Source organism: Callospermophilus lateralis, chromosome 14, assembly GCF_048772815.1.
Source record: "Callospermophilus lateralis isolate mCalLat2 chromosome 14, mCalLat2.hap1, whole genome shotgun sequence".
Lineage (NCBI taxonomy): Eukaryota > Metazoa > Chordata > Mammalia > Rodentia > Sciuridae > Callospermophilus > Callospermophilus lateralis.
In genome coordinates, this window is record NC_135318.1 from 96,314,862 (window position 1) to 96,339,535 (window position 24,674).

The 24,674-nt window shown below is 40.6% G+C and overlaps 1 protein-coding gene and 1 pseudogene across 2 annotated transcripts in view; both read right to left on the bottom strand.

The window, feature by feature from the left end:
* The window catches only part of Tmem131 (transmembrane protein 131), a 168,557-nt gene that overhangs the window by 34,053 nt on the left and 109,830 nt on the right, over positions 1 to 24,674 (bottom strand). For both annotated transcript variants that reach the window (XM_076833104.1, XM_076833102.1), the window contains exons 8-19: positions 18,467 to 18,547; positions 16,471 to 16,621; positions 16,310 to 16,366; positions 15,370 to 15,431; positions 11,207 to 11,315; positions 7,996 to 8,104; positions 7,033 to 7,186; positions 6,769 to 6,939; positions 5,034 to 5,144; positions 4,811 to 4,945; positions 3,606 to 3,710; positions 1,633 to 1,719 (exon numbers count right to left, since the gene is read on the bottom strand). In XM_076833104.1, the coding sequence (XP_076689219.1) occupies positions 1,633 to 1,719; positions 3,606 to 3,710; positions 4,811 to 4,945; positions 5,034 to 5,144; positions 6,769 to 6,939; positions 7,033 to 7,186; positions 7,996 to 8,104; positions 11,207 to 11,315; positions 15,370 to 15,431; positions 16,310 to 16,366; positions 16,471 to 16,621; positions 18,467 to 18,547 (1,332 nt within the window). The remainder of the gene's footprint in view (positions 1 to 1,632; positions 1,720 to 3,605; positions 3,711 to 4,810; positions 4,946 to 5,033; positions 5,145 to 6,768; positions 6,940 to 7,032; positions 7,187 to 7,995; positions 8,105 to 11,206; positions 11,316 to 15,369; positions 15,432 to 16,309; positions 16,367 to 16,470; positions 16,622 to 18,466; positions 18,548 to 24,674) is intronic.
* On the bottom strand, positions 21,360 to 24,487 carry LOC143380685 (KIF-binding protein pseudogene; annotated as a pseudogene).

Genomic DNA, 24,674 nt, shown 5'->3' on the forward strand with positions numbered 1-24,674 from the left:
TTTTGGTGCATGTGATTCCTACCCATCTAAGGAAGTCTCTAAAACGACAAATGCACTTTTTTAACATTTAGTATTAAAAGGCTACAGAAGTTAAGAATGTGCCAGTGAAGAGTTGGGTGAAGGTGACGCTGGGACCAATACTCCTCATTTCCAGGCTAGTGAGAACACACACCAGAAGGACCCCAGAGGGCAGGGTCTGTGGGCTGAGGTGGGAAGAACCTTAGCCCCTGGTGATAACTGCCATCCTCGTCTCTCAGGGGTGCAGTGGGCATCCAAACAGGTAACAGACAAAAATTTCCCTTGGTAATTCTACCCAAACCTAAAGTATTAAGCACTAATTTTCTGAAATGTTTTTTTACTCAGGTATTGTTTCCATCCTTCCTCTGACAAAGAGATTGAAAGAATCTGGTAATATGTTAATTTGTAATTGCAAGCAAATATTTGGTCCTGAGACCATCTAAAGACTTTTGAGAGCTTGAGCTGAACAGCCCTAAACTGATGCCTTATTTTATACAGATACTTCCTCTTTACTCCCCTACAGGCCTTTTTATGATCTCCCTTAAACTAATTATCCTCTTCTGGGATTTTAATTTTTTTTTTTTTTTTACTTTTTTGCGGTGCTAGGACCTCATGTGTGCCAGGCAAAGTACTCTGCCACTGAACCACCTCAGTCTCCTGGGATTTACACAAAGATTAAGGAGATGACTGACTGAGAAGGTAATTGAAGGAGAGAACAAGGTACTTTTGGATACATGATACATTGAAAAATACTCTACTGTCATGTATAACCAAAAAGAATATATATATATATATATTTTTTTTAAAGTACACAAATTAAAGTTGAAAGGTCATGGCTTAAAAAGGAGAAAGCCTCTGGAAAGGAGATGGAGATGACAATGGAACCAATTCATGAAGATATGCAGTTGTTTGAAGGGAGACGAGCGGGTGCGGTTCAGGCAGAGGCAGGAAAGGGCGTCCCCCCTCTGCTTAGCCCTCATTCACTGCACCCAGTTTCCTGTGGACCCAACCAGGCTCTGGGTCGGCCCAAGGCACTCCACAGTAACTTCCACATGCATCCTGCGTTTCCTTCTGCCTCAGAGACAATCTTTAGAGTTCAGCTTTGACCATGTTAAGCCTCTACTCAAAACTCTGGATTCCCCTGCACATAAATGCACCTACTTCTCATGCTGTGGCTCTGACATGTCATTCTATCCTCTATGTCCATCCTCACTAGGCTGGACAACCCACCACTGCCTGAACCCACCACCGAGCGCACTGCCTCTGCATCTCTGCAAGGCTGGCCTGGCCTGCGCACGATTTCCCACCCCGTGCACTCCAGCTGGACGCTCCATGCCAGTCCCACAGCACTTGGGGATCAGATGTGCACTTCTCTCTCAGCCTCTCCTCGCCATCTTTCTCAGGGCAACCTTGGAACGTTGCCGTGCATCCCTGAAGAGAGCCCACTTCCCTTCATAGATTGAACACTTCTTGAAGGAAGGGACCATTTCTTATTCCTTTTCTAAAGAATCTGGTTCATTCTTACCTTATAACAACTATTGAGTCCTAGAAACACAGAGGTAAAGGCTAAGGAAAAAAATTAGCCAGAACAAATCTGTAAATTAAGTGTCTTACTGGGAAGGATGGAGGAAGAACCATCTGCTTTGGGAAGCAGGTCAGGGAGCCCACGGCGATCACGGCCTTCACAGGAATTGTGAGGATCTGTGGAGTGAAGAGGCAGAGCACAGTGAGCACATGCAAGTCAAGGCGAGCTGGACAAGCACGGCATTGCTTTGGGGGCAACCAAAAAAAAACTTCTGGGAACTTATACTGAAAATGATCTGCTCAAAACCCAATATTAAAACCCTGGATGTTGAATCTATCCAAATGTTCTCCATAAAATATAATAAATATCCATGTACTATCCAGTAATTCAATAAAAACATAATTAGCAAGACTACATAATGGGGAAGGAATAAAGACAGATTTTTCAAAATACAAGTATTTTGAAGATTATTAGTTGTAAAAAGGAAGGTCTAATAGTACCCCTAAAGTAACATGTATAAAAATCCAGCATGTTTGAGTTATGTGGCTCTCTACTTTTTGTATATACAAACAGATATCAACTGAATGCAGTGGTGTGTGCCTGAAATCCCAGCTACTCAGGAGGAGGGTGGCAAGTTAGATGCCAGCCTGGGCAACTTAGTGAGGCCCTGCCTCAAAATAAAAATTAAAAGGCAGCTTAGTGGTAGGGCACCCAGGGTTCAATCCTCAGTACAAAAAAAAAAAAAAAAGAAAAGAGTTGAATATTCTAGGGTTAGAACCCCAACTCATGCTCCATTCAGATCACAAGTGAGTTACTAGGGGAGTGACATAGGAGGCTATTCACTGTGTATTCCCTAGGCTGGTCTCCAACTTGAATCCTCCTGCCTCAGTTACCCATGTGGCTGGAATGTGTTCCCCACAGTGCTGGGCAAGGATATTCACTGTTAATTCTTATTTTCATCCGTATAACAAAAATTTTCCTTAATTCTGAAATGTACTTATTTCTGCCATGAATGGCAAGTATGTATTTCTCACTTTCAGAGGTAATTAATTTGAAATATTCCCAGCAAATCACTTATTAAATAGCCGATTCTGTTTATTTTGCAATGAGATTTCTCTCAGGCAGGGGTTGTGTGTGTAAAAACACATAGAAGGGGCTGGGAATACAGCTCAGTGGTAGAGTGCTTGCCTTGCATGCACAAGGCCCTAGGTTCAGTCCTCAGCATCACAAAAAACAAAAACAAACAAAACACATAGAAGGACCAGGGTAGCAACTGTTTGGATTTAACAGTGTCGGACTTCCTAAAGAGCTTCTAAGTGTTACATTAAAACTAAGAGTAGCAGGAATACATTCTCTCCAGCCTTCACTGAATGCAACATAAATCCCACAAAGAATCTTATTTAAAAATCCAGTCATCTTTTTGTCTCTTGCCTGAGAAGGACTCCTGTACATATCAATGTGAGGAATCAAATGAAGACATATTTCCTGACTTTACCCTCCGTTTTGGGAAGGTCACACAGGAGGACATTTATGACTGTAGCAGGAAATGGTACTCTCCAGCTCAGGGGTCTGGTGGGCCTGGGGGCAGTGCCTGTGCCACCATAAGCTGGGCTCTATCAGCGACTCTGCAGGTGTCAAGGACACTTTTCTAAAGTTTCTTTTTTGGTTATGAGTTTTGGGTTTCATTAGAAAACTAGGAGCAAATAAATCAATCATCTATAGATAATTCTGAAAAGCTCCGTTTTTGAGAAGGTTGCTGGAAGCCTGGGTCCCTCTGCTCCAGCCCTCACCAGCTCTGGCCATATAGAAACAGAGGTGCTGAAGGAAGGGCTCTGAGCAAGAGGACCACACCTGCCCTGGGTGGCAGCCGTGTCTATAAAAGCTCAGTTTTATGGACACAAAACTGATAAAACTCTGAGTAAAATTTAGTTCTCTGTTTCTATAAAAATAAAAAGTCTCATAAATATATTTTTTACATGAGTTAAAAATAAACATAGAAAATAAAAAGGGACTGGATTATTCAGAAAACCCCCACTGCCGCGACCCCCCACAAAACCCTTACCTCATAGTCTGTTGTGATCTGTATGGCTCCATCATGAATCCCTTCCAGTTTTTTTGCAGTAAGTTTGACTCTGAAGACTGCAAAATAGCCTGAGGCTAATATTACCTGCATGTAGTAAAAATGACATCACTCATTAGCCCTACAAATTCAAGTTTCTATGGAAGTGGACAGGAAGCTGTGGGGAATCAGCTGACCTCTAGTCCTCACATACACCAGTCACACTGGACGGCCAGACCTCCCTGTACAACACCCCACAATAACACCCATCCTTTAACGTCCATCTACCACACTTATTGCATGGGCCACTGAGGACACGGCTGCCACCCAGGGCGGGTGTGGTCCTTTTGCTCAGAGAGTTCCTCCTTCAGCACCTCTGTTCCTGTAAGGCCAGAGGGGGTGAGGGCTGGAGCAGAAGGACCCAGCCTTCCACGATCCCTTCCATCACATTAGTGAAGGGCAGAGGTGGATTCAGGTTCAGGTTCTGAATGCAGCTCTGCAATGTCTTCACAGCTGCTGAGACTGGGTCAAATCAACACCAAGCCCAAGGCATCCCAAGGAAGTACATCAACAACTCTGTGCATAAGGACATTAAACTTTCCTTTTGTAAAAGTGCCCCAAGAACTTCTATTCCAGCCTGCACATAAAGTACCTGAGGCTCCTTCTCACAGAAGGTGATTCTACTGATTCTTTTATCAATAGGCACAAACTCCAGGTCCCCTTTTCAGCAGTGGTGAGGGTGAGACTGGTTTTCTTGTTTAGAGCTGCACATGCTTACGATGCAGAAAAAAAGTCAAGGGAAGATTCTCAGAGGGACCAAACAATGTCTGCCTCATAGCTACTCCCTTCTAGTCTGGGCAGAAACACTGCTAATTGAAGATACCTCTTTCAACATTCACGGCTCTCCCCCGGTAAATTTGACAAAGGGTTAGTTTAGAACCCATGAGGATGTCTCCTGTAATGACACCTGTATTATAGAAAGATAAATTTTGCTTGCTCTACAAGCTTGTATGACAAGGTAGAGCTCAACCCCTTTGGGATTCAGTGCCCTCATCAGAACAGGGAAGCAGATTACCTACCAGGGCCTTTCAATGTCAAATAACCAATGCTGTAAAATTATTAGTTGAGGTATGTGACATAGCAATGGTCTTTATCCGTGGTTTAGACATCCACTTTAGTTTAAGGAAATAAGAAGAAGGCTTACTTACTGATGACTGGTCTGATAAAGAGGATTTTTCCAACTCTGGAAGGTTTGAAATTATTGTAGTTCTATTGCCTCTTTCTGTAGCTACAAGTTCTATGGACAAACCATCTCCTATGATATGCCAACTTTTTATAGCCAGCTTAAAAAAAAAAATACGAAAGTGATTATTTCAATATAAGCATAAAATCCTTAAATCTGATTTCGAATAAAGACAATTTTTTTTTTACCTCAATTGGATTGCTGTTTATAATTGCAAATAAAATATTACTTGCTTCTGTAGCACTCAGAACTCCAAAATCTATGAAGCGTTCTTCTATTTTGGGGGGCAATACAAAGTACTGGAAAGTAATGAAAAAACTGGATTAAACACAAAACCATGCTTATGCAACAGAATGTTACCAACAGGAAGTGACTGTATAAGACATACTACAGCGTCTAATATGTTCAGAAGCTCAAGGGCCAGGAGAGGTCAAGTGCAGCCCCTGGGGACGAGGCAAAAAGTTTGTGGTCTCAGTAGGCACTGTGACTACAAGTAGGTAATCATTCCAACAGTCACTGAAGGAATCACATACAAACAAAGGGGAGACGTCCAGTAGCCTCCCCTCCCAGAGGCTACTGACTTCTGGGAGGACAGGCTGCTGGATGACCCCCTTTGTTTGTATCCTTCCTAACAGTGTCACCTCTTATCTAGACTTCTTTCTTTCCTTGCTCATGCTCAGACAGCTTTGATTATTTTGTTCTGTTTCCTGTGTTGGAAGAGCTCTGTTCTGTCCTTCTGTTTTATTCCACTGCTCTCCTGATGCTATGCCTTCACCATCTTATTTTCTTTACTCTCTTGTTCTTTCCTTTGTCCTGGTATTTCCTGACTTTAGTCATCTTTTCCCTACAAACGTACCTCTTAGCCCTTCTTGTACTATTGTTTCCTACCTAGTATTTTTCTTCCATTTAGTTCCTTTTTAGAATCCCTACCATTACAATAATTTAAAAGCAAAATTGAGAGAAAGCAGCATGTGGAAAAGATCTAAGTGGACATTATGACTAGAGGGATCAACTATATTATGGGGAGAGAGTAGTCAACTGTAATCCAAAAATATTTTTTAAAAATTCCAGAAAGAAACAATTTCTAAGTTTTCAACTATGTACTGTTCTAAGTAGTGCGATGAAATCCTGTGCTGGCTTGTCTGGGTGTGAGCGATTCCTCTGTCCAGCGTATCCATGCTGTATATGTGATCTATTAGTCACTTCACTGTCCTGGTTATCAAATCAACTGTTTTGGTGTTACACTGTTTTCAAGGACCTTACTGTACTTAGAGACCCAAAGTGCAAGGGTGGTGACAACAACAGTGATGGCAGCATTTCAGATATACCAAGAGAAGCTGTAGGGTGCTTCTCTCAAGTGAAAAAGTCAAAATAATGCTTTTAATCACAGCATATTGTTTTTAAAAATTCTATTTTACTATTTGTTATTCTTGTCACTCTCTCTTAACTGTACCTAATCCATAAATTAAACGTAACCATGTGCATGTGTGTTTGTGTGTGTATATATGTAAGAAAACACAGCATATATAACTGGCTCTCCCAATTTATGGGTTTCACATCCAGGGACTTCACAGGTTTTGCACAAGTATTATGCCATTTTACATAAGGGACTTTAGCATCTGTGAATTTTGTTATCTTCAAGGGATTCTGGGACCACTCCCCCATCAGATACTGAAGGATGACAATATGGGATTCAATGCCATCCTTGGCTTCATGCATTCCCTGAGGGTCTTGGAACGCATCCTCTGTGGATAAAGGCAGAGGAGGCTCCTAATACTGTACTGTTCTATACTGACTAGGAAGGAATTATAGAGCACAGATAATAGCAAAACCTAAGAGAATGCAACACAAATGCCTAATGAGATCTGAAAACACAAAAGACAGCTAGGAAGTTTATATTTTAAAGGTCAATAACATACTTACATCTAAAAAGCCTGTGTAAACCCGCACAGGTAAATGAAATTTAGAAGCATTGGTAATAAGTAAAATGTTGTTATCTATGTGCATGGATGATGTGGATGGCATAAAAACCAGGGTAAAAATGTATCCTGATTCATTAGGAAGAATTAAGACTGGTTTGCTGAAGTTGTGAACCTAGGAAATGAGGGAAGAGGAAAAAAACAGAAGTGTTAGAATCATCTAGTTGGCAGAGCAGCAAGATAAAAGCCTGAAGAGTCCTGGACGTACTTTAAACATTGTTTTGGCTTCTTCTGGCAGCAGCACATCATGTATGAGGATCGCAAAACTGAAAGTGTTAGTAAGGTAGACTGGCCTCTCCACAGGGTCAGCAGGACTGTCTCGGATGTGAAATAAAGTTGCAGCATGATCAAATCCCAAATAGCTATGTGAGGAAAACAGAAACAAAAATAAATCATTTTCATTTCCATGTGTTAATTTAAAATCTAAGTTCGTTTGTTGTGAGTAGTAATTTACATTTAGTATTAAGGACTGCATGTTATTTAATGACTCACCACACGATTTAAAACAAATTGACTTGCAAAATATTGTAATGTAATAAAAAGAACTATTCTTTAATGAATCATATCAATCAAACAGTAAGAATCAAAAATGTACCAAAAGACTTTAATCTACTTTGAAAAAAATCATGTTTATCACTGAAATTGCAATCAGCTTTGTTAAAATGAACAACTATAAGTTGTATATTGAACTTGGTTGCAGTTAGTAAAAAAAATGAATTACACGTTACTGTCCATTTAAAAAAGGTTACAGTTCTAGAAATACTTATGAGTTTATAAAGAAACAAATGATTGTTTCAAGTACTGTAATACTTCTGTAATATGTTACAAAAGGAATGACAGAAGAATATGGTTCAAATAATTTAAATATTGAAAAACCCCACAGATTCATGTTTGCATCACTGAACCTTCCTCTGAACAAAACCACATTATCCCACTTATCTTTTTCTCCTAAGAAAGTAATAAATAAAATATAGAAGGTTCTCTTTTACAGCTGAAGTTGTTCTTTTCAACAAAGAATCTGGGTATGATTTTTGCTAAGGTTACTTAGTAGGAAAACAGAATGTGCTGATTAGCAACAAGTTATAAAGCTTATTTTTAAAAGAAACCCAACCATCTAGAACTTCTGTTTGATACAGTATTTCATAAGTTTAGAGAGACTCTAGATACTCACCCATCTAAAACTTCTGCTTGATATGGTATTTCAAGTTTAGAATAACTCTTTTCCTTTGCTTTAACAGTTATTTTCCCAGAAAACTGAGATGGTTTTTTTGCCCTTGAAGCTAAAAGGAAGCATAAGAAATAATCTGTCACCTCTTAACTATCAGAGTATGAGCGATTTTATGTAGACTGACAAACTGGGGAGGAAAAAAGTGAGCTTTCAAATTGCCAAACAGAATCCGTTTAAACAACCACATTTTTTTTTTTTTTTTCAAATAAAACAGGGAAAATGTTCTTGTTCTCTTTTTTCTGGTAATGAGCTAAGGAGACCAGGAATTAGCAAGTGAACATGCTACTGTGGAAAAGCGCTGTCTGTGCCACTTCTCTGCAGCCATAGGCCTGGCCCTCCTCCCAGGGCAGTGCCTCTCAGGTGCCGCACTAGGATCATTCTCGCTCTTCGCTGTGGTGCTGCCTGGTGCTCTGAAGGATGTCCATCGGCATGCAGGGCCTCTACCTGCTGGATGTCAGTTGCACCCCTTCAGCTGAGACAACCCAAAATGTCTCTAGGTGTCGCCAAGAGTCACCTACTAAGAACTGCTGGTTTACAGCTATTCTAAGAGAGAATGGGCAGGACCCATGTGGCTAGAGTCCTGCTATAAAAACCAACTAAGCAGCGGGGTGCAAGCAAAGGTTAAGAGGAGAGCTCTGACTCCCCACATCAGCCAGCCCTCGAGGAGCAGAAGTGGAGACAAACCCTCTCCCATGGGTTCACATTCTCACACTCTCCTCACTGATGAAGTGATACCTGTAGGTTCTGTGGCAGTTTTGAATAGTTTGACCTGGAATCAGACAGTGGACCCAATGTGGGTACCCGAAGATGTTCCTTTCAAAGCATACAAAGCATCTGATGTTTAACCTTCTGCCCTTTAAAGTCCTCCAGGCACACTTCCACCATGAGAAGAATGTGTCTGTCTATGAGTGTGGCAATGTGTCATCAACTTCAGACAAAATAAAGAACAAAGAAGGGGTATTTGATGGATGGTGACTCTAGATTTTTTAAATTTCCATTAAGCCTCTTACTGCTGTTTGCTAGGTGGGCATTTCGGGATGTTTTAAATTTTTCATTATTTGTTCAGATATTAGGCTGATTACAAGGACCATTAGGCATTTCAGAGTGTCATGTCATTATAAGTGGTCAAAAATCTCAAGAAAATTCAGTTAAAAAATCCTATGAGTGACTTTTTTGGGGGTACTCAGGATGGAACTCAGGAGCACTTGACCACTGAGCCCCATCCCCAGCCCTACTTTGTATTTTATTAGAGGTAGGGTCTCACTGAGTTGCTTAGCGCCTCACTAAATTGCTAAGGCTGGTTCTGAACTCAGGACCCTCCTGCCTCTGCCTCCTGTGCCACTGGTATTACAGGCGTACACCACCATGCCCAGCCCTAAAAGTGACTTTTGACGAGCAAGATGCTTGATAAGTGAACACTGTAGAGGTCACACATATAATGCTCATTTTGAAAATGTTAAACATTAAATAAAACACATTCCCTGACAGACTTCCACAGGAGTCTCACAGAAGTATTTTGGGTTGGGACCTGGTCTTTTCCCATCATATTGAAAACCACTTTTAAGAAAAGCATTTGTTTTTAAAGATCCTTTCCCTTTGTATATGACTTTACATGATTTCTTTAAGAAACTTTAGGGCTGGGATGATGCCTGGTGCAGCATGTGCCTAGCTCGCAGGAACCCCAAGCTCCATTCCCAGGACTACAAAAAAACAACACAGCAAAGTCCAAACAGAGAAGAAACACTTTAAGTGTGTGATGTCCGAAGAGCCAACACTAAGGACATTGCATTTAATGCAAACATCTGCTGGGGGGTCAAGAAGGCACTGGAGAGGGAACTCTTCGCCCTTGCCAGCCAAACTGAGGGGAACCACGTGGCAGGACTGTGGCCAGCATGCACTCCCCGTTTCCTTGGGCTTATGACAAGAGCAGATTCTCTGTGTTCTCAGGGCTCCAAAATTACTACATACCACTATTTTCTCTGCAAAGCCTATGTCTTCTGCAGACAGAAGACCACTTACCACAGACTTGCCAGTGAGGCGCCTACACCTCCCTTGGCGCTGCCTCCTGATGTGTGCTATGGACGTTAGGATCCTATTTAATCTGGATCCCTGGGGTTCTCACTGAGCTGAGGGATAAGTTCTGCAGGAGTGTGCAGCCTATGTCCTTGCTCCAGATCCTCCCTGGAACCTTCAGCGGGTGAGGAACGGCCCTGGTGGTCTCACAGACACTGCGCAGAACATGCCAGGCCCTGAGACCCCGCTGACCAACTATTCTCATCCAACAGGACCTGAGCAGACATGGCTTCATCCAAAGGCCAAAGCTGAAGCCGATGGCTCTCACTCACATGAGTCCCTGGGAGAAAACCCTGTCCACAGTTTTTTTGTTTTTTTTTTTGGTGTGTGTGTGTGTGTGTGTGTGTGTGTGTGTGTGACCAGGATTGAACCTAGGGCCTTGTGCTTGCTAGGCAAGCACTCTACCAACTGAGCTATGTCCTGAGTTTTAATTCTTAAAAACTACAAATATAGTTCAGCAGCATGAAATCACTATTTAAAATATTCTGTGATAGCAAACTCAATATATGGCTAGTAGAGTAGGCAAGACTGAATTTAAAAATGCTGTAAAATGTGAAAGTCTAGGTTGAGTTAATATTTCAAATGACAAAACATATTCCATGTTTGAAATAATAGCTAATTTGATGATTCTACCATAGAGACTTTTATCCTAGCTTCAGCAGGACTATTTGCTTTGTTTATAAAAGCTAACATATAAAAATGTTACAAAGAACATTTTGCTCTCAAATTTAAACATGCTTCAGAAATTTAAATACTTATCCCTTAATGACAAAAATAAATGGCATCATAATTAAGTCACATTATAATAGATATACCTGATTAGCCTGTTATGAAATATGCCAATCCTAATGTATTTGCCAATGTTTTTCTATTGCTAATACTGACTTAGCTTTATGGAGTTATAGCATTTTCTTTTGTGAATTAATCAGATGAGAGTTCATAATGATTTAAGAAAAAACAAGCAATCATTTAAAATCCGTCTATTAAAACAGACTGGATTTCTATATTAACATGTCAACACATATGCTTTCTAGTTTATCAAAGTACCACCATTATTAAAGAGAAAAAAGTAAATGCTTACCATCAAAACTAATGCTTGCAACCTTGGTGTATTTACTTTCAGAAGCTTTTAATGTAACTGGTTTAAAATGTACTGTTACGGCATCATTTTGTGGTGTAGGGCGAACACTCTGTAAGGAAAAAAAACAGAACACATACAGTATTAGTTTGGTCTAATACATTGCTCTATACTGGAACATACGCTAGAAAAGTAAAGCAGAATCAAAATCTGAAGTTTAACCTCTGCAGACCCTTTAAATGGATTAGACCAAACTGGTAACAGTAGCAACTTTATGAAACAATCTGATGACCTGAAGAAAAAAAGCATGACATGTGAGTAAATGGAAGAATCCGAAGACAAACTCAAACACTGGGTCTGAGTATGTAAACTAAAAGTATTTATTTCTCAAATGAAGGCTTAATTTGTATATCAGAGAAGGTGACACAGAAATAACTTGTGATAGGGTCCCTCTTAAGAAAATCCACGGCACAAACGAAACATCCAACTGTCTAAAGATGAATGAGCGTGAGCAAGTAGCTGGTGCCCCGTGTGCAGAAGGCACACCCAACTGCTCGGGCATCTTCTCTTCCTCTCCAGGGCCCGCCGTGTGGCTGAGGCCCTCTGCTGCCGAGGGGCAGGGCTGAGCTACGAGACAACAGGAATACTGAGACTTAGAAAACCAGACCTTTCTTTTCAAAAAAACTAAACCTAAAGTAGCAAAACACCAGTAAAAACTTATATTTTAAGAGGATTTTATGGTAGTTATTTTGATCATCCTCATTGACACAAAGTCTTCCAGTTGGAAGTGACTTTAAACTTTCCACCCCTTCTCTGTTTTACTGATGAAGAGCACCTTGCCACATGAAGAGACCGTTCCATAGGTGGGCACCATCAGGCAGAACCAAACCAGGTTTCCTCACTGGCCCTGGGCCCCTTGCCTGATGTCCTGTTGCACAAACATATTCATGAACCTGGTGGTCTTGCACACAAGCCTTGATCGAAATTCTTCCTTCACAACCTTGCTTAGAGTGCGCAGAGCCCTGGGTTCAATCCCTAGTATGACAAAACAAACATCCCTCCCCCCAACACAAAACAAAACAAAACAAAACAAAAAAACTTCCTCTTTGGGCTCTAGGTATTTGCTTAGGGGATTAATGAACTTGATGTCAAAGGCCATCAGGAAGAAAGCTGTTCTTTTTTGTGAAACTCACAGGTGAACCTGAAAACTGCAGGTGCAGGCAGGTCCAGCAGGTCACCAGGTCTTTCCCGAGGCCCCTGCCCACCCTTCTCAGCTTACTTACTAAGGAGAAGTCGGCCTGCCCTGAACATCAAAGGATAGTCCCCTGAAGGCACAATAAGCATCTAAGGAGTGTGGAGAAAGAGACCTGTCCTTTTTGCCACAGTCTGCCGTCACAGGGATTCCAGGTGATTCCACAGTGATTACTGCTCCTGTGTCACTTTGTGCAGCAGGGTGTCCTGAGTGGCTCTACCCTTGCCTGTGCAGGAGTTCTCAGCTTCTGGCCAGGACTTGACATCTTAACTCTCCTCTTCTGCTCTGAGAAGGCTTCTCATTTGCCTTTGAAACTCAGACTAGGGCAGGAGTTGAACGATTCATTCATAACAATATCTTTAATTTATTAATAAGTTTGCTGTTGTTAGCAACCATTTTAAATACAAATCTCCTCATTCCTGGGAGGGTACGAGCAGTCTGAACTGTAAGATAAACTACAAATGGGAGGAAGCTTCACTCTGCTACTCCACCACACTAACACTTCCAAGAGAAAGGGGCAGACAGGCCCTGTGCCATCCCCTGGTGCCAGAAGCGCCAGCCTGAGGAGGCTGCCATGTGCTCAGACCACTTCCTTCCCTGTCCAAACAGCCAAGGGGGCTGGGGCAAACCTTTTCTACTTATCTACAAAAACTTTGTGATTCAATTAATTTTGCCAACTTGAGGTCAAGGTTAGTTAGAGGTGACCTTGGTGAGCAGCTTTGCTGTTCCTGGAGGAATCCTGCAGGTCTGGCTCCTCATTCCCTCACCTGGGCTATGGACCTCAAAACCGCAGGGGAACCATCATGCTCCAATGGTAATCCGTCAGTAACATCCACAGCCCTTTTTGAATGTTACAGACGGTGCAAAACCATGCCAGAAATAACTAAGTAATGGTTTTGCTAAAACACAGTCACTGTAAGTAGGAAAAGCTTGGAAGAGTTGATGAAAATGTTTTTCTCACATAAAACACACTATTTTAAGATTTTCCATAACAGAGGTGAATTTTACATGCATTATTATTATTATTACCTTAAAACAGAGTACACTAATAAGCATTCAAGGGCAACTCATGTTTATACAAATGGCTTCAATTGTTTATTCATTATCATTATCATTAAAAACAAACTGTAATCAGTTAAAACCCATTTTCTAAGGAACAAAACCAAAGCAAAACAAAACATCCAAATCTGTAAGTAGTGGGTTTACTCTGGTGGCTTACTGTGAAAAAACAATACAAAAGCATTCCCTTGTAATACACAAATTCGTAATAACAACCTGTGTTAGCGTCAGTCACTAACTGCTGCTTACTCAAAGATGATCAAGAAGTGGAGAAACCATGGCAAGATTCCCAGGAGAGGCAGTTTGTACAGGCTCTAAATATAGTCTCTGCCTTTTCTCACGATAGTCAGACCCAGGCAGTTTGTACAGGCTCTAAATATAGTCTCTGCCTTTTCTCACGATAGTCAGACCCATTTAAAGATCAGTAACTCTCAAGTGAGTCTCAAGAGTCCAGGACATTCTGAAATGACTTACAAAAAAAGCATGTGAGCAAACAAGAACAATAACCTTTCAGTATACAACAACTGTGCTTTGAACAATCTGTGTACAAACTCACTAAAACATATACCAAGCTGACACTGGCAAAACTAATAAGTCAATCTGTGACTTCTGTGTACCAATTAGCAAGGAAACCTCATGCAAACATTCCTTCTAAGACATGTCAGGCAAACTTATCTTGTCACTCAGACAGCATCAATGTTTTGGAAATATTGAGGAAACCCACTTTTTCAGAGGTGTTATTACAGATGTTAGGAGAACTTAAAGTGGGCATCCTGTCCAGTAACAGGTGAGGAACTTATATTTGGAATCACCTGCATTAATAATTCTATATTTAGAAAGACTACAGTATTTAAACAAGGACAGAATTCCCTTAAGGGGAATTAAATGAAAATAGAAATAAACCTAGCATTTAAGTACTGTCTAGCTGATCCTAAAAATTGTAAATATTTGTGAAATGGAAGAAGGGAGGAGGAGCCCTTCTAAAATGCAGTCTCTGAGTAAGGTATATTATATAGAAAAAGTGGAAATGAACAGGAAAATCCTTAAGAAGCTCTGCACTAGGCTTCCACTGTGGCGGCTTACCCTGTGGTTGATGTGGATGGACAAAGTCACTTAAGTATCAAGCCCACGAGACCAATCTTTTAAACAGAGTTTCCTGAATTTAGGTTTTGAGCTTCAACACAAGTCATAACAACACTGCTCGGCTTTCCTTCTCCACTATTCCCTATGTGTCTTGGGGACCTTCTCAGGGAGAGAGGCCATGAGCTACAGCAAAATTTGAAGCCTCTGTTTCCTTCTGGCTAAAACCTGTCCCATGGCATGCACCCCAATTCCATTAGAAGGCATAAAGTAACCTGTTCTGTGCATGTGTGTGGAGGGAAGAGAGGACCCTGGTTTATGGTGTGCAATGGCTGTGAGTTGGGAAGGGTGGCTATGGCTGACGTGGACAGCACTCTACCATCACCTACATCACCTCTCTGCTTCATTGCTCTTTCCTACTAACCTGAATCTCCCCTGCCCCTAGTTATTCCCCCAGATCGCAAGTCCAACAACCAAAACTAATGGAATGCTTGCAACCTGCCTTCCCTCCGCACGAACACAGATCCAGGATTTCAGTCCACAGGCCTTTTCTACAGTTCTGCCTGAACAGGAGCCTGGGGAGCCCGGCTTGGACAAGATGGCCACCTTCCACCTTCCCAGCCTCCTTCTGGCCTAGGGCATCAGAGGCAGACCAGCTTTCTAGCAGTCACCAGGCCACCACAAAAGAGGATTCCTTTGAGCAGGGACTTAATTATGCTTAACCCTGTCAGGTGTTTAAAACAAAGAATATATAAACTAAGAAGTAAAAACTTACTGTTATTGGTACATCTTTTGTTCCTGAATTTAATAAATGAAGATTTAAAACTTTTGGCAGATCTGTTAAAAAGAAAAGAAACAGAGTGCTTCAGAGCAAGTTAAGAATCCTCACCATATGAGACATCAAACTAAAGCTCTTTTAGAATATGAACTATAATGATAATAGTGTTAATAAAACAATCATCATATGGACCTGTGTGTTACGAGAACTGCCCCCTCTTAAACAACCAGACAAAAAAAGCAAATCAAAACAAAACAAAACAAAATCTAGAACATAATTTTTATTAGATTCAGATACTAATAATCTTTTGGTTTTCCAGCAAAGCATAATGAAGCAAATTAGTAATGTACAATGGGAAATTATCACATTAAAAGCAACTCTAATTTAAAAAAATGTGGTCTTCAATCAATCAATAACTAAATTTTAATTACATATGATCCAAATAAATCCCCAATTACAAGTACTCTTCTTTTTTCCTTAATAAAAAAAATTATTTGGTTGTTTTCCATTTTAAAATTTGAAGTCTTTCTCTGACCATATTGGATAAATTTTTAACATTGTGTCACTACAATGAGACTGAATAACTCATATTTAACCAAATATACAGAAGAAAAATCTTTTGGCTTCCTTTATTTTACTATTAGGAAAAAAACCAGCATAACAGCATGGGTGAGGCAGCGGGGTAAGACCCGTCTTCCATCCTGAGGTTGCAGCAGGCCCTGCCTAGCTCTCCCGCTGGTGAGCACTGCTACCCTCAAGAGGAATGAGATGAAACTTGTGAATGCTATGAGTCCACAAAAGGAGATTTTTTTTTTTTTTCTACAAGACCACTCAACTCAGTGGTAAATAACATTCAAAGCTGAATTACAAAGTACAGAACAGCCATTAGGCACTAAATCCCATTCAGGAATTATTATTATTATTATTATTATTTTACCTTGTGTTCGTAGTGTACCAAAATCTAACATTTCAGTTGAGGAATAAATTCCAGGAGCTTGGAAAAAAAAAAAAAAGTAAACAATTACCTTTCACTTTGCCAGAGTAAGATGTACCAAAAAGAAAACAAATGAACGTGCCATTTTTCTGTTTTCCACTAACCTGTTGTAACTTCAACCTCCACGGGAAGAATGATAAATTCTGTGCTGTCAGAGGCATTGGTCTTTATTCTGATGAAGGCTGTGTGATTATCTGCTTCTCTGGATGAAAAACTGGCTCTCATTACTCCTTTGGTTTCATAAGGAGGAATTTCCTGATAAGCAGAGAGCACAGTATTTGAAATGTCGCAAACCTACCTTGTTTTACTGATTTAGATCACATTGACTGCAGGATGCATTAATATTTTATGTATCTACTAAGAAAAAAAATACATTGACAATTAAATATGCTACTGGAGCTGGGCATACAGCTCAGAGGTACAGCTCTTGCCTAGCAAGGGCAAGGTCCTGGGTTCAATCCTCAGCTTTGCAACAAAAATTAAAATAAATAAAGCTTGTTTTACTGCAGTGGTCCCCTCTGGTTATCCCAGCTTCTTAGATTGCAGGTTTGAGGTCAGCCTAGGCAATAAAGAGAGATACTGTCTCAAAATAAAAATTTTAAAAGGGTTGGGGATATAAGCCCCTGGGTTCAACGTGTATCACCAAAATAAAACCCTTAAATTTCTCATGAACACATCACACTAGTTGTAACATGGGCTTCAATTGTGGAGAATGTTACAATGTGAAAAAAACAACAACACAAAAATAACACTTAGAACTGACAAAATATGGGATGTAAAGTGACAAAAGTAAGAGTCAAATGATCTGAAAAGAATTTAAAGTTGCAAAGTCACCACTAAAGGGCAGAGCTGACCTATAAATCAGTTACTGGGTCATGTTAGCAGTGGTGAGGTTTCATGCCTAAGTTCTCTAGCCCAACAGAAATGTCACCACCAGAGGGAAAATATTTTTCTAGAAGAGCATAGTAATCTCTACAGATAACCAAGAGGGCTTACACTTAAAGCATTTAAAGCCTAACAGAACAAAATAAAGGTTCCCAAGCAAATGCACAGTCTAGGGATGCTCTACCACTTGGCTACATCCTTAGCTATGCCCCATTTTGAGACAGAATCTTGCTAAGTTGCCCAGGCTGGTCTTGGACTTTCGATCCTCCTGCCTCAGACTCCAGTGTCCCCTGTTGACAAAACTGTTTCTAAATTTTCAAGTCAACTTTCCAAAACTATCACCTCTACATCTCTTCCCTGATTGACTCTGGTTAGAAGAGAGAATGGAGAAGCCTTTCGTGCACATGAGCATGTGTGTGCACGCGCCCACGCGCAGGGTGGCGGGGGCAGGAAGAAACTTTGAGCTTCAGAACTTATTCACAGTGGTAAAGTCAGTGTATCTCTAATCACAAGTGAAGAAAGACTTGACTGACCTTGGTACCAAAACTGCATTTACCACAAAGGTCTTTTCCCTCTTGAATTTCAGCATGGTAGACAACATTTACAAAAACTCTGATTTGGCAAAAAAACTTTTCAAACAAGGTAGTTCCTGGATATTCTTTAATGTGGCTAATATTTGTCAAGAGAAAGTGATTTTCTAAACATGAAAATAAACTGGTATTAAATATTCAGTGACACTGAAGGTAGATGGAGACCATCCAAGAATTTAAAATGTCCTTTGTTATCCCAGAGAATAAACTAAAGTTCTCTCTGCAAATGCCATCTCCTCTAGCAACAGTGAGACTGAATGTTAAATTCTCTACCTTCAGAAACACAATGAATCCTTCCCACTGTTTGCTCCCCGCCCAAAGAAAACTTTGTATAAAGCATATCATCAATGACCAGGTTCAGAGGCAACATTTCCAATGCAGTGCTGAGAAACTGCTTCCGTTCCACACAGCGGGCTAAGGCTCTGGCCGGCTTTGTTCACTGATTTTTCTAAGAAGTACAACTTATATTTTCCCCTCATTCTTTCATTCAACTTTCAAATATATCTAATATACATTTAATGTTTCAAGACATTAAAGAAAAGTCCCCTATATTTCTTCAGGCAATGAAGAGTTAGGTATTTTCCAACTCTTCATTGTATTTAAGAAACAACTGGCTTTCACTCACCCACAGCTTCCTGGTACCTCCCTGTTGCCCCGTTGGAAGCTCCAGGTGAAGGTCTCCTCCACTTGAGTACATTTCTACCACCTGGGAGAGGACCACATGCTGGTTAGTGTCAAAAATCACATTCTCAACCCAAGTGACTTGCTGTTTCAGAAGTAAGTTTGGTATCATAACTGTTTATCTGAAAAAGTGTGTCCTGATATAAATGTAGGATACCACATCTTATCACTCAATTCAGTGCCTCATATGCATAACCAATGGTGGTACTGGTAATTAAAACAAGGTAACTGAAAATTAAACTTAGAAACAGTGAAGCTGGTTCAGAGACTAGGTTAAAAAGCAACAGAACAATTCTTTTTCACATGAAATAATTTGAGGAAATCATTTTCAAGTATTAGAAATACCTGTTTCGTATTTCTTGTAGAAACGTGTTTCTTTAATAATACACAGATATCAAGAGATAGCAGCTTATCCAATAACTACAACCATGACAGAGTGAAGAGATAATTAGCCCGAGATACGAAACCAACCTAGGACAGTATGGACACATCCGGTTTCTGGGGAAGGGACAGAGGTTAACCAGGACAAGGGCCTGGCTGAACAGGAAGAAGAACTCCTCAAGTTCTGTGGCTCAGTGGAGTACCTATGCTTGACAGTGATGGACTGTCTATTCAGAGTAGCTAGTTAAAAGGATTTCAAATGTTTCCAACACAAATAAATGATAATTTCTGATGTGAGAGATAAGCCAGTGACCCTGAGCTGGTCATTACACTTTGTATATATGTACTGAAATGTCACAGTGTACATACCTCAAGATACATACAATTACTACAAGTCAAAACAAAACCACAAAACATAAAAAATATCTGGCTTCTTCTGGTAGCAAATTAACAGGTCCTAATAGCTCTGTGACTTGTGCTTACACTTACAAATTTTTAGAAAAGGCCTAAGGTTATCACTGATACACAAAAAATAATCCACATTTAAGCATACAACTGAGGAATTCTGACATATGTTTGTAGGCATGAAGCTGTCATTGCAATTAAGATACCAAGTAGATCCACTGCCCCCACCTTCTGCCCTCTGCAAACTATACTCCTTTTCTGTCCCTTCCTATTTCCCAGAAATCACGGACCTCTCTGTGTCAGTGCAGATTAGCTTGCATTATCTAAAATTTATATAAAGGGGATAAACAGTATGCACTCGTCTGGCTTCTTTAATTCAGTGTAATTATCTTGAGATACACCATTTTGTATGTATTAATAGGTTGTTTCATTTCTATTTTATGGCTATTTTGCAGTTTCTATGCATTCACTGGTTTCTCCAGTGTGCAGCTATGAGGATAAAGCTGCCTTGACACCAAGTACAAAAGCCTTGGTGTGGAGACCTGCTTTCCCTTCTTTGGGGTTAGTACCACAGAACAGGTCAGATGTCAGGAGACTTTCCTATAAAGGCAGGTAACCCTAGCTCTTTGAAAGAAGGAATACATTTCATCAACTTAACTAAATCTGGGGTGATGTGGAAGGGAAACTTCCACTTGTTTAATCACAAAAAGTCCCCAGAAGTGAATACAAAGGACAAAGCCAGGGGAGCTGTAATACTGAATACAAGCTTGGATATTTTTGTTGTTTTTTCTTTTTGTGGTGAATATTGCTATAAAAGTATTGCCTTTTGCAAAGACTGAAGGGCTAAGATTTCCTGACTGTAACTCATCTGCTGACCTCCTCCAGTGCTCTCCTAGAGCACAGACTGTGTCAACCATAGCAACACCCTGACTGCTGCGGAGACTGCAGACCTTCTTCTGAAAAGCCAGAAAATATCACACAATAGTTCATTTAATCTTTCAAGGTAACAAGGAAAGAAGCATAATAATGTTTGGAAACAAGATTGCTACTGATGATAGGGAAGATGAGTAGGGAATGGAGACTGAAAAACTCTGAATTACAAAACCAAAGGAAAATCGCATTAAAACCAGGAACTGGTGACAGTCTGATTTTCATCTAGTACTATTTGTCCTAATTTAGTAGAGTTTAGAAGAAAAGGTGGCAAACAACATAGTCAGAATATAATTTATGTTAAAAAAGTATATCTGTGTGCCCACATGTGCCTGCAAATGCATAGAAAAAGGTGTGAAGGACATCATGCAGATCCCAGTGGGGTCTCTGAGGAGTGGCCGAGACTGCAGCTGTGTCGTCCATATGACAGATACCAGCCACATGTGCTCATTTACATTTAAAAACTGGAACAAAATGAAATTAAATGTTCAGTTCTTCAGGGACCACAGCCACATGAGGACAGTGGCTATTGTCCTGGACAAAGTAGATGCAGAATTTTTTTGTCATCCAAGTTCTGTTGGAGGGCTGGGGTTGTGGCTCAGTGGTAGAGCGCTCGCCTAGCATGTGCAAGGACCTGGGTTCGATCCTCAGCACCACATACGTTAAATAAAGGAAAAGTATTGTGTCCAACTACAACTAAAAAATAAATATTAAAAAAAAAAAAAAAGTTCTTTTGGAAAGTAGGGCATTCAAGGGGACCTCTGCTTCACTGGTTTAACTGCTGCATGCTTTGGTATCAGGCAGATCACATGTGTTTGTGTATAATAAAATAACTGAATGCATTTTTTTTTTAGTTGAAATAAGTTCATTTATTATACTTCCAAGGTCTTTCCCCCCCAATAATTGAGACAAACAAGTCATTTTATAACACTTTATAACAATATAACTTAGGGTTATTATTATTTTTTTGCTACTGGGGACTGAACCCAGGGGTGCTTTACCACTGGACTTTAGCTGCACTCCTTTTTATTTTTTGAGATAGGGTCTAAATTGCTGAGACTGGACTTGAATTTTAGATCCTCCAGCCTCAGCCTCCCAAGTTGCAGGTGTGTATGCCACTGTGCCCAGTGTAACTTAAATTTTTAGTATTTCCAAAAGGGAAAGATTTCATTGGGAATTTAGGAAAGAAAACATTTTAGTAAGAATTACTACAAGAAATTACTTTTTCAAACTTAATACAGTAATAGACTTGTCTCCCAGGTACATTACCGAGCAGTCCTCCTTATAAGGAAATCTATCCAGTATTAGTCAACAAAGAATCTACATTTAGAAACTGAGGCAGGAAATGTTTATACTTAAATAAAAAACAGGCAATCTAAAATACAAATTACATGTCACTTTAACAATGCAATTTACATAATTACGCATAAATTATTAACTTATGCTACTTCAGGTCCTAACAAAGACTCAGGTGATATGAATGAATCTCATGCTCAAATTGCATTCATCTGGCTCTGGAGGTAAACATCACAATGGAATTGGGCCTGTATGACTACAGGAAAAATCATTTTGATATTGCACATTTCCTTTCTTTAACAACAGGATTAAGTCAGGGCCATCTTAGTTCTGAATCTCTCCATTTTTGTTGGGAGAAGACTAACCATTTCTTTACTAAGTTCTAGTTCAACTTCTGTTTCCTGGGCAGCCTCAGGGTGCCTTTCACAGTAATCAACAATAAATGTGTAATGTTCCAATGATGTTGCCAAATTTTCTAGCTCTTTCTTGGGATCTGTAGTGATAATTTTGCCATAGAGACGAGCAACTCAAAACTTAGCTAACATGGCAGGGCGAAGAACATCCTCCCCTATATGCTCAGGAAATACTTTATTTGGGTCTCTCAGGGAGTCTAAGAAGAGCTGGTAGTACTTCAATGCTGACTTATTAAGATTATTTATTTTTTTTTACAATGTGTGAATCAGGATCCCTTAGCTGGTCAGCAATGGCAACCTTCAAATCCATCATATCATAGTATGCATGTGCAATTTCAAACTGAATCTGTCTGTTTACCAACAGATAATACTGTGGATTCAGATCTACAATTAAGGGCTCTAGCATTGCTATTCTGCGTTTATGCATCTTGCACCGCCTCTGCATGTCAGTTTCAAAGAATGCAAGCACCTTGAACAGAGAACTGTGGTCTTGGACAACTTCAATATGGTCAGTGACATACCCATCAAATTGGAAGAACTCTTTTGCCTCAAAGACATAGTGCTGACCCAACAAGAAATGTTCCCTGGCTTCTTCAAAATCTAAAAGTCTCAAATATCTCACTTTCTCTTCTACTGCAGAGATGGCATCACATAGTTCCCCGGTTCCAAACTGCACAGCTTTTTTCCTAACGTTCTCTTCCTCATCTAGTTCTTTTTTCCTTCAAGCTCTAAGTTCAGACTGTTTGTCAAGATCAAGCTCTCCTATATTGTCCTGCATGGAAAGTTGGGCATTCTGTATGAGAGTCAAACAATATTTGATCCAGCATCTTGCTATTTCCCCTTTTCTTTGATGGTAAAGCTCTGGCACATCTCCTTCAGTTTCAGGAGTGTCTTCTGTGGCTGGAATCTTTCCAATTTGACCAAAAATAACATTAGCAGCTGATAAACAGTGCCTGGCCTCCATAAAGCATAGCTTATTAATATAAAATTGTGATAAAGTAGCAGCATTAATAGCCCACTCCATAGGATGGTAGGCATTATGCTCAAGCTGGCGTTTTAGTGTGCTGTGGCAATAATGAGCAGCCTTCTCAAACATTTCCATATGCTGGTAGACTTGAGCCAGGTAATATAGATTATGAGTATAAACCTTCTCAAATCTTTTTGATCTCTCTTATTCAGTTAGTTTTTCTACTTCAGGAAGAAAATGCTCTGTAGGATCAAGAGGAGGACTCCCAATCTCTTTCATATATTGATTATATAGTGCTTCTGATGATTCCAGGTAAGCCTGTGCGGTTTCAATTTCTTCTCTTTCAGACCATAAAATACCCAAGTTATTCTGCGCCTGGATGTACAGTGAGATGCAGTCGTGCCAGAGCCGGTACCTGCGCAGCAGTCTCAGGCACTTCACTAGGTGCTCCTCCCCCGCCCACAGCTTCTCCGTGTTGATGTGGTTCACCCCCAGGTGGAACTCGTCACCGTCACCGCCAGCCTCACCGCCCAGCGCTAGCGCGGGGGGCCTCCACGACCTCCATGGGCAGCCCCAGGGCGTGGTCACCCTTGCCCAAGCCGTCCTCGGCCTGAGGCCGCTCATCCTCGGCCCAGCGTGGGCCGAGCAGCGCCTTGACCTCTTCCAGCAGTGCTCGGGCGCTGTATTTCCTGAATGCATTTTCTTGCTGTATAATATTTTCTTAAATCTGAAGGCAAGTCCACCAACACAGTACTACCTATTACAGGACTCTTGGGGTCCAAGAAGGCAACTTTAATTTCTCTTCCTCTCCTGTGTGCTGGTTTAACGGCCACTGTGGTAAATCCTGAAAAGACTAGAGGAAATGAATTCAAAGTAGTAGCTGTTCTAGACGACAGGTGGGTAACTCCAAAGGCTGAGGGGAAAAGGTACAGACCCCAGGCTATTTAAACAACTGGAGATGACCAACACCTTCGAGTCCTAGGAGCTCCATCCTTCTGTGTGACAATCAGCTTCTGGGTCTGTAGCCTGCCAACCACAGAGGGCACCCTGGGTGCTCTGTAACACCTTTTCCACAGCAGGGTGGGGTGACTCATGCACCAGGGTCTGCGAGACATGGTTTTATTTCATTGAAAAAAATAAAGAAAAGAAAGCAGCCAACTGGGGCTTCTGTATACATCTGTGATAAAAGTTAGAACAGGGAAAATTCACTGTGCCCTAAAGTAGCAAAGTGTCTAAATGACAGATTGATGATGAAGACAGTAACACTTTGATTTGCAAAAGCAGAAAGCAGAGCATTTCCTTCCTTTGTGATGGAGATATCTAAAGAAATTAAAACCAGGGCAATGGACTTTTATCAGTAGCTCTTCTCAGCCAGGTGTTGGGAGGGACTTCCTTTTGGTTGCTTCAGTTTGTAATTCCTAAGTGTCTCACTATTCAGGCTCTGAAAATCTCCCTTTGTCCCTCCTCATTTCCCTTTCATTTCTTATGAACATTTATGCCAGGGGACCGAGGAGGATGAAAATTGTAGCCTTGCACTTGCTACACAGTATATGATTTTTCTTCTTACTACCATTTTCAAGCTACTAGTAAGTCCTGTGATGTGGTCCTGAGAACTCTGGGCCCTGGGTGTATTTATGATGGACAATTCTGGAAAGCATCCACATCTCCTTCTAACACAGACAACACAACTCAGAGCTCTAGTGGCTACATGTGTTAGCTAGGTGGAAGTCACTGTGTGGGGAGGGGATTTTAGGAAACCT